Source organism: Olea europaea, chromosome 21, assembly GCF_002742605.1.
Source record: "Olea europaea var. sylvestris chromosome 21, O_europaea_v1, whole genome shotgun sequence".
In the NCBI taxonomy this organism is placed as follows: Eukaryota; Viridiplantae; Streptophyta; class Magnoliopsida; order Lamiales; family Oleaceae; genus Olea; species Olea europaea.
In genome coordinates, this window is record NC_036257.1 from 3,829,178 (window position 1) to 3,840,243 (window position 11,066).

The window sequence follows — 11,066 nt, forward strand, 5'->3', positions numbered from 1 at the left end:
ATCAAGCATTGAAGCCCAGAAATCTAATCATCAATGCCACATCCAATCTATAATAAAATTATTGTGCAAAAAACACTTTGATAATATTTTCTTGTACTTAAACGTACAAAATCGAATATAACAATTAATAAAATTTATTAACTGTTAGAAACACGATAACAAAATAAAAGATGAAGACAGAGATATTAATATATCTTTAAGGATAAATATATATGTACTGAATTTGGGTTACCGAATTGGTTACCTACTCTCACATGCACGCGACCCCGCGTGCATTTAAAAACTCCAGAGTGTGGGACCCGCCCTCCTATTATGAGTGTAGGTAAAAAAATGGATATATGTCTAGCATTGTCCTATCTTTAATATTGTATTCCCATATGATCAGGCATTCCCCTTTGCACACATAGTTTTGCAAAATAATGTATATTTTCCAGTAAAAAGAACATGTTAGAACAGGGACGGAGCCATGAAAATGTATTAGGGTGGGTTGAAATTTGAATTTTTTCATAAATATTCTTTGCTACTCGAGATTTAGTTTAAAAGGTTACACTCTTGACGCTAATGACAAAAAGGGTCAAGATATATTTTTAAACATTTATGACAAAATTCTAACAAATATATTTTTAACTGATAAAAGTAAATATAAAGCATATTACTTATTTTGATAATAGCATCCATTTGTGGTCGAAATAAATAAAATTTCAACTCACAAGTATAAATAAGCAATATATGAAAAAATACATTAGAAAAAAATTAATTACTTTTAAACTTAGTCAAACACGTGACATGTTACAATAAGTAATTTATCTTTACTTTAATCAATAAAAATTATTTCTAATATAATAAACTAATTTGATTATAAATGAACTATTTAAATTTGAAGCTAAATTTGAATAATTGAACATTGGACTTGGGTCGGGAATGAAGTTAATTGTGCTATAATTAATTTTTGGGCTTGGCTAAATTTTTATTCTTCTTTATTTCACCAATAATTTGGGCTGAATTTTCCAGTTTTTACATGTTAATTAGCTTTTGGGGTGGGGCTGTGCAACCCAGCCCCCCCTCCCTTCGCCTCTACGAAATGAAGGGGACTTTACAAGAACAAGAGAGATCGTCCGAAGAAGATACTTCTCCTTCCTTTTTTTCAGAAGAACATATATTTTCTGTACTAATAGCCAATGGCCCAATAAAGGGATAGATTATGTGCTTGTTTGGTAGGAATTTTGATGGTTGATTTTTTGACCGTTAGAAATAAAGTGGGTTTTATCTATGAGAGAAGAATTCAAAAATGACGGCTATAATAGTGAAATAACGGTCAAAAAATTGATTCTAATTGGCGTAAAATCTGTAGCAAACAAGCTCTATATCAACTGTGCGACTGTAAAATAATAGCGTGTATATCAAAAAAACACGGTTTAGACTGTAAATTGCATAAACAATAGGATAATAAGATATCTTACATAATTAAGCATTACACTAATTCACATATGTTGCTCTACAAAGGGAAAAGCCTACACAGATAATAGAATATAAACTAATCAGGTTGAATCTACAGAAGAAAATCATCTCAAAGTTGCATGGATTGACTCTGTTTCATTATCTGCCGGCTGCCAAAGTTTTCCCATATCCGCACTCGATAAAAGTAGCATATAAGAGGACATCGTTAGTTTCAAAAACCGGTAAGGATAAATTATAAACGCGAGAGCTGTGAGTTTATTGGGAAGTGAGGAACTAGGATCGGAGCGCTTTTTGACTTAGTTTTGGTCATTGTTTTTTCTAAAGAAGGCACTTTCTGATGCTGGATAATAGCATCAGATATTCGAGAAGAAGATGTATTACTGATGCAGCGAAAAACCCCTAAAACCAAGCCCATTTTTGATCTGCTCTTGGATAAAAAATCTATGAATCTGTAGGGCTATTTTATATTCTTGAGTTGTGATTTAATCGAATTAATTAGTTAATGGATACTTATAGTGAAAATATCAAGAAATGGTCAAGAAATGTTGTGGAAATTTCTCTCTTGTTTTGTCTTATAGGTGAGGAAAAGGTGGGTGCTTTGAGTGCTTGCTGGGCAAGGAAAAAAGTGAGGTGCATTGCACCTTCTTTCTCTCTCTCCATTTATAGTCAATACTAGTGGGATGTAACGCGCCCCCAGGGCACATCTCCAAGTGGTAAAAGGGGAGTGTGGAGAAATCCAACTTTGTTTGAGGCTACCGCGTCAAGGGTTCGAATCCTGAAATATGGATTTGGCTCTTGAGTAAGTGCAAGTGTACAAGCAGCCTTCCACCCTGTATCCTTGGAGGCATAACCTGCGATCTACCTCCCTCACGATGCTCCAGGACAGGGGTGGTGGGGGACCCTCAAGGTTGTGGTTCAACCTTTTTTTTTTTAGTGGGATGTAACGCACGTTAGTCGATAAATGTTGAAAATAAGTTAATGTAGATTTTCGAGAAATTCATTTGTAAATCTAAAAGATATTCATAAGTTATTTAAAAAAAAAAAAAGTAAGAGAGAGAACACATGTGTTGTTTATAAAGAATAAAGGATTGAGGTAAGAATTAAAATAAAACAACAAAAAAATAATTGATTACTACATAATAAAAAATAATTTTTTAAATTCAATAAGAAACACAACCGATAAGAGTTTGTTGTTATTTACCTACTTTGCATCTTTTTTGAAGTTTTCCTTTCCAACTGTCCTAATAAAAAATAATGTATTAAATTCAATAGGAAACACAGCTAAAAAAAAATCGAACTGATGGTGTAATGAGGCGGATATGGTATTTGATTTTAATGAACCGGTTCGTGGCGGTGTGGGTACGGTATTTATGCCGTCGAACCGAAACCAAACCGATCACCTGCTTAAACAACCCATTCTTTTTTTATTAGGGATGACAATGTTTAGTGAGGAGGAAGTCAACGAAGAGGTACATTTTTTTATTTAAATCTTAGTTAAAACCATTCTAGATTAGGTAGTATCGTTATATTTTCTACTTATATTTTTTATTTACTATATAGGAATCCATTTTGAGTGCTGACCTATGCTAGCAAAAGTTGTGGGGAAGAATGAAGATTGAATATGAGTTAAGGTTCAAACTTTTGAATTATTGAGCATCAATCAAGTAATTACAATGCACAAGAATCAAGAATGAAGAAAAATTTTAGTATTATTATATTTATAATATTGTTTGTTAAATTTGTATTTTGCAATTGGAATTTGGGATAATGTTTGCATTTTCATTTGGAATTTTGTGTTTTTGTTTTCATTGACTCTCTTTTTATAAATTGTTTTATATCAATTTGACGGAAGACCTATAAAAAATAATTTATTTTCGTGGTTATTGACCGAACCGATTTACGTGGTTATGGTATGACAAAAAATTTGATAGTTCGATGATGATTTTGGCCTAACCGAACCGAAATTGAATCTTTGCCATCCCTAAAAATACAAGGTCAAGTGGGTCAAAGACCTTAGAATGCATCTCAATAAAGCCACTTCTAATAAGAGGAAGAAAAGGTCTAGAGACAAAAGGCTTAATCCAACAGGTATAGGAGAGATGTTAGCCCCTTGAAAAGAGAGGTAGGAGTGGATGTGTCAACCAATTATGCATCTATCAGACTACGAATGGCCTATTCAATAGGCAGGACAATTTTTCTCTTCAATGTGAAAAAGAGAGTGGACCTCAAAGGTCCGCCAATGCCTTTAACAGGACGACCTATCGGAGCCTAGAAATAGTTCATAACAACCACCTCTTAGGCTTAAAAGTAGACCACCTCAACCTCCAATATTGAGGCCACATGAACACATGTAAGGCCATATGGCATAAAACATCTGTCGGCCTCTTAATAGGCATGAGATAAGGGATTAGAAGAACATAAGAAATCAAGCAAGATCTTCCCAGCTACCTCAGTACCAGGCCAATGATGATAGCCTTTCCTTTTTATTAAGGTTAGGAATGCTCATCTGCTATATCTTTTTGTGGCTTCAAAGATCCTCAAGGAGGAGGGAAGAAAAGATCCACCAAAGCACCTCAACAGTTACAAAACTTACATGAGTTTTAGGAGTGTCTCACCAGTAGTAAATTGTAGAGACTTTTCTATATGACCCTCAATAGAGTGGCCGAATTTGTTATAGTTGAATACTAGAGGAGAGAATTAGGAGCTGGTTTGCTCTCAAGAAGTTATTCCTGAGCCACTATGTATCCAACAAGAAGGGATAAGCCTTGATCAATGTCTCCAAGACAAAAGGCAACAAGTCAATGATATACCAAAGAGCTTTAGCTCGCTTTATTGATGACGTGACCTACTACGAATAGGTTACTGATGAAGATGCTCTTTCAGCATTGAAATTCAGTCTCAACATGAATACCCTCTTTTGGAGGGATGTGCAAAATAAAAACCCAACTATGATGAAATGGTGGAGATGATGAGGTGTGAAATCATCAATAAAGAATTGATTGATCACCCAATAGAGCTACCATAGGGCTCCCATTTCCTTAAAGACAAAGAGGAAAATGTCACACATTCTACTTGGTAAACCACCACGGACCCAAGTCGAGCATAAAATTGCTCCTACTTAGGACCAAGCCCTTGCCACAACCACTCTGAACTCTGTACGACCATTTTCCTATGAAGAAATTAGTCCTAAGGCAGCTAATGTCAACAAACCACGAAGCTAGACAATCTCCTAGAAAAGTTCTCCTTCACCAAGGGAGGGATATAAATAGACATAAGCTCAGAAATGGCAAAGGCAAAGAAAGGACATAATAGATGTGGACAACATAACTATTCATGAGATAGACACAATTTTTGGGGGGTCTATATGTTGAAGGTGAAACCAGAAATGCCCAAAGAAACTATGCAAAGGAGGCCAAAGACCCTCAATGTCTAGCTACATAGCAATAAAAATCCCCATGAGGCTAAGAATGTTCAACCTACCACCTTCACTCACGAAGACGCTTCAGATCTGTACTACCTCTATTGTGATGCCGTGGTAGTAAAGATTATTATAACACGCAATGGGCTAAAGTGAATGTTAGATCATAATAGGAGTTCGATCAACATTCTATTTGGTGTTAACTATGACAGGATGTTGGTGGATTACAAGATGACACCCATGACTGATCCATTGTATGGGTTCACTAGCGATAACATCATTCTAAGGGAAAGATAACCTTGCAGCGGAGATTAGCACATCATCTCAAATAGTTTATGACTTTATGAGTTCCTCGTGGTTGATAATACGTTAACCTAACATAGAGTTTTGGAAAGGCTTGCCTTAAAAGAATTATTGACAATCATTTCTATCCATCACCTATGAATAAAATTTCCTACGAAACATGGCATTGCCCCTGAAGAAAGGCCAAGCCCTGTAACATCAACATGGATGCACCTGACAAAGGTTAGACCCCGAGCAAGTAGAAGTCATCAAAATTATAGACGCCTAAAGAATGAATGAACCTTGAAAAATGAGGACGTTTGAAGAAAAAGTCACATATGATGATGATCTGGACCTTCGAATATGAACTTCAACTTACAAATTGTTCAGTGGAAGAATTGGAAAGCTTCCTAATAGACCCTCAAGACCCTAAAGCACTACAGGTGGGAAGTAATCTACCACCTGAGGTAGAAGAAAAGCTCAAGCACTTTTCATGAAAGAACTTGGATGCCTTTGTTTGGAGATATGAGAACATGGTCGGCATTGATCCAAAGGTTAGTTAACACCAGCTAAAAATTGATCCTAATGTTGCCCCGCGTAGACAGAAGAGAAAATCCCACAATCCTAAAAGGTATGATGCTCTAAACGACGAGGTAAAGAAGCTGATAATCAATAGCTTCATTGGAGGTCTACCTATCCGGAGTTAATCTTCAATCATGTCTTGAAAAGAAGCACAAAGGCAAGCGAAAGGTCTGCATAGACTTTACCAACCTCAATCAAGTATGTCCAAAGGATAGCTTTTCTTTTCCAAGGATATACCAATTTCTGGATTTTATTGTAGGGCACGAGTTGTTGAGCTTCATAGATGCCGATAATCAAATTTCCATGCATCCCGCGGATGAGGAGAACCTATCTTTCATCACCGATAGGGCCTATATTACTATAAGGTGATGCTACTCATGTTAAAAATTGTTAGCGTCCTTTACCAGAGCTTGTAAACAAAACATTTGCCGACCTCATTGTCAAAAACATGGAGCTGTATGTAGATGACATGCTTGTGAAGAGCCTGAAAACAAAAGACCATGTGAAGCACCTAGATATTATTTTTCAAATTTTGAAAAGGAACAAGATGATGTTAAACCTCCTAAGTAGATATTTGGTACTGCCTTCGGAAAAGTTCCTAGGCTATATGGTTAACCAAAGAGGAATCAAGGCCAACTTTGAGAAGATCAAGACCTTGATAGAAATGAGGTACTCTAAAAAAGCCTAAAGAAATGCAAAGCCTCACTAGATAAGTGATAGCTCTGAGTCCCTTTGTCTCTAAAGCGACTCGCAAATGTGTTCATTTTTTCAAAGTTCTCAAAAGATGGAAGAAGTTTCAATGGAATGAAGAACGTGAATAGGCTTTTCAGGAGTTGAAAAAGAACCTAGTATATACCTCATTCCTCTCAAAACTAAAAGATGATAAGCCTGTACTGCTCTACTTAGTCGTAGGCCATTGGTTTGATCCTTATTAGAAAAGAAAGCAATTACCAATTGCCCATCTATTATGTAAGCAAAGCCCTCTTCTAAGTGGAGGTCCATCACCCAGATATGGAGAAGGTCGTCCTCTCTCTCATTACCGCTCTAAAGAAGTTGAGGCCATATTTTTAGGCCTATAGTATATATGTGCTAATAAACTTTGTACTATAGCGGGTACTTTAGAAACCTAATGCTTCGGGAGATTAAAAGAGGCCATAAAACTGAGTGAGTCGTTTTCAAACCAAGGACTTCCATCAAAGGGCAAGCCCTTGCTGATTTTATAATAGAGTTTGCCAATTTTTCTAAAGTATTGAAGACAATGGAACCCATCAAGCCCCCACATTGAGGCTCTTTGTAGATGGCTCCTCTAAAGTGATAGATTTCGGGGTAGGTGTTGTCCTAGTATGCTCGGAAGGCCACAAGCTTAATTGTGTGGTGAGATATGGATTGAAACCCTCCAATAATGTTGCGGAGTATGAAGCCCCCCAACTAGCATTAGATTGGCTAGGAAAATGTAAATGAAGAGGCTATATATAAGTAGCGATTCTTAACTAGTTGTGAACCAGGTCAATGAAAACTTCATAGCAAGAGACAAAGGTATAGTAGCATACCTCAAACTAGTCATGGACATCTTCTCATCCTTCAAAAAGTTTGAGATAATACAAATTCTATGTCTTGAAAATGACATGTCAATACCTTATCAAAATTGGCTGACATCAAAGTTTTTGAACTGCTCAAGATATTGCCAATTGAGCACCTATCCAAACCCTCTACCTCTAAGGAGGAAGAAGTTATGTGGATCGAAGGCACCTGAAAATGGATATAACCGATAATCCTCTACAAGCTAAGAAGAAGAGATGCACACTTTGTTCTCCAAGATTGTGTACCATAAAGAAGTGGCTTCTCATTGCCTCTCTCCTACGATGCACAGGAAGAGAAATGATGAATTTCGTCCTCTAAAAAACTCATGAAGGCATACATGACGAAAGTACGAAAAGTGCTAATGATTTTCAACCGTATAAAGGCAATCATTTCAAGAGCTTATAGTTGTTTCAAGTCCTTAGCCATTCGTCGAGTGGGGGGTTGACCTCGTAGGCCTCCAACCAAAAGGAAGTGACAGTGCAAGCTATGCAATTATCACCATTGATTACTTTACCAAATGGCAAAAGTTGAACCTCTGGCCAAAATCACCGAAGCCAACACTTCCAGGTACATTTGGAAAAACATCATATACCGGTTTGAAATTTTCCACTCAATCATATCAGACAATGGAAGAACATCATAAGCAATCCACACTCCACGTCACCTCCTACCTAGTCGGGTGAAACCATATATAACATAGTCGAGGTGATGTATTGCTTCAGCCGAGGTGACTTGTAAAGGCCAACCTCATAGCATAGGCGAAGTGTCAAGCATATTGTAAGGAAAAAAATTGAGGCTCCGAGCCTCCACATTCATAAAAGGCGTCTTCCATCTCACATCTTCTCTAGAGGTCTTTCATATCCACTAGTGACTGATTAATGTGAAACTCATTGCATCTAATACCTTAAGGTCAAATTGAGAGTCTACATATCAGAGGTCAAACGTAGGCACTAGGGTGACTACTTTTTAGAATCCTTAAATGCACCCAGCTTATATATGGATCAATTGGCAGGTCAGCTGCAGGATGAGGCCACTTGTCTTTTCATCTAATGGTTATTATCTCGTCTCATCTACTATAAAAACTTACATGTCGTGCCATTTATAGGTAATACAACTTTATGTACTCAATTATAAACTTGCTCTCTCAATATACTCCCTTGATACCCTCTCGGATTCGACCCTTCAATACTTAGTAGCTCACGTCTCTAGCATGTCCCGTCCCCATACTCATAAACTGACTGACTTAATCATCGGATTGCACACTATCGTACTCTCCAACTTTAGAGAAGGCTACATGTGACATACGGTTTGTCCAAATGTGCAGGACAAAAGACTTAAATGGATGCGAAAGGGACGGGATCTATTGGCCACTTCACTCCTACAAAAATTATGGTCAACAACTACTATAATGATGGTGTAAAATTATACTATCTGCATTGAAAATAAGCATTACTGCTTGAAGTTTCTACATTGAGTATCATGTGTAATGCAGCTTTTAGGCCACAACATTTACATCATACATAAGAAACAAGTTCAAAAGTGAAAAATAGATAAATGAATAAATAAAACACAAACGCAAACCAACACTGGATTTTCAAGTGAACAAAGAATCAGATATACAGTTTTGATAGTCCTACACTAGTATTTTATAAGCCTCAGGACGGTGTATTCATGCTGATTTTTGCACTTAGAGATAACCAATAGACAACATAGGATCAAACCTTGTTCCCTTATCCTCTCATAGCAGAAAATCGGTTCCCAAAAACACACATTGATTGTGAAGACATTTGGAGAGATGTGCCATTCAAGAAAATTTCGTTTTAACTTGTTCTTTAAGATAGGGAGATCAGCTTTCATCATCTGAACTGAAATCATCATCGATATGCCGCTCCTTGATTGCTGGAAATAGTCGCTGGCGAAAATCTGGCAAAGACTCCTGGCGCGATTCTTGAGAGGGGGATATTGTCAATGCCTCTTTCCTAGGGGTCTTTCCGATTCCCAATAATTTAGCAGAACTTTTCACTTCTTTACAGACCTTTTCCAACATGAACAAGAAATCACGAACAATCACAAAGAGATGCAAACTTTCACCCTTTCCTGCATTACCATGGAAGTAATCTCCCGTGTTCTTTACCAGACCCATTATACGTTTTTCTTCTTCTAATAGAAATGTAATATCAGATTCGGAATGCTGAATGAAACTAGCAAGTGTATCATAGAACTCGCTATCTTCCTCTACACATTTCATCTCCATCTCAAGAAATTCTCTATTTTTCATGAGTGAGTGACTAAGCTTGGACACAGTTGTACCTAGACCGTCACTTTCGATAAGTGCCGCCTTTCTTACATTCTCAAGCTCATTGCTAAGTCCAGAAACCACTTGAAGACCAAGGTTTCGATGGTATTCTTCTATTTCAAGTGAAGAGTCTTCGATGAGATCTTCTGTTTTCACACTGGACATGCTTTGGCTCTCTCTTAATCTACGTGCAGCTCTTACACCTTCTGATCGAATAATTTCCTGTACGACAAAGTGTAAAAGAGTTGTTTTTCCGTCAGTTCCTTTTACATCTGCCAATTTCAAAAGTGTGTTGAGTTTGAACGCCTGTGCACCTCCACGATAAGTGCCATCATTCATACGGTTACCGGTTTTGAGAACAGCTTCCAAGAGCTTCAGGAATAGTCTGCTGTTTCGGAGTTCATTACATGCTATCTGCACGTAGTGATGAATATTTATACAATAAAAACCTTTTAAATAAGTAATTAATAAGAAACATGCACAAGAAAAATGGTAACGGAATGTTTGGTATGCTGTATTGGATGAGAATGGACACAATGCTTGACAAGATATTAATTATATAGTTAAATGCAATTGAGTAATTCATTAGTGGGTTTGGTTGCGCACAGACCTCTAAAGTTGCAAATGACTCTTTAATTGTAGAAACTTCATCCTGAAGCGTACTCATGAACAACAATGATTCGAGGCGTTTAAAGGCAAATGGAATTTCAACCATGACTTTCAGAAACTGTTCGGCTGGGCCAAGGTGAGAGAGGTGTCCACTATATAACCTTAGTTTTAGTTCTTCATCTGTTGTTGGTGCCATCTTCAATAAAGTTTGAATGAGCTCTGGGGGGAGTTCATTACCTGATAAAATTCAAACAATGCACAACACAACAAAATTAAAATAACAAATAAAGAAATGCTATACAAGCAGAAAGAATAACAAATATGAACAGTAAACCTTTTTAACTAATTAACCAACGCATGCAGTTAATGAACATGTTTGGCTAAAAAAAGTAGAAGTTACTTTTGTTTCCAAACATGTTTGGATAACTTACTTTCTTCTCAGTTTTAAGTAAACAAATGTTAGATATGTTGAACTGTTAAAATAAGTAATTTATTTTCAACTTCAACCAATAAAAAATAGTATTTACTTATGAATAAACTTTTTGAAGCATAGCCGAATGTGCTCAGGCTGCTCCACACTGATATTCTATGTAAGGAGAAAACATTATTAACAGTTCATTATTGCTTTCAAGACTTTTTCGTTTATGCTAGGAATGTATATTTGTGGATACCTGGCAAATCAAAACTCATAGCATCTGCTGGAAAAGAACATAAGAAGTAACCAATAAAATTTTAAAAAAGAACTGATTATATCATATTACCTTTCACTTTATGCTAGAGAACACTGGTGAACACAAAATGGAAATAGCATAAATACGACAATTGACCATCAACATACAC

General features: G+C 36.6%; 1 protein-coding gene across 1 annotated transcript; it reads right to left on the reverse strand.

The window, feature by feature from the left end:
* Positions 1–8,743: 8,743 nt before the first annotated feature.
* LOC111370411 (formin-like protein 5) lies at positions 8,744–10,484 on the reverse strand. Its single transcript, XM_022992100.1, has 2 exons — positions 10,228–10,484; positions 8,744–10,031 (listed from the first exon to the last, which is right to left on the reverse strand). Exons 1-2 carry the CDS (start codon positions 10,420–10,422, stop codon positions 9,168–9,170), a joined length of 1,059 nt encoding a protein of 352 aa, XP_022847868.1. The 5' UTR covers positions 10,423–10,484; the 3' UTR covers positions 8,744–9,167.
* Between the last annotated feature and the right edge of the window lie 582 nt (positions 10,485–11,066).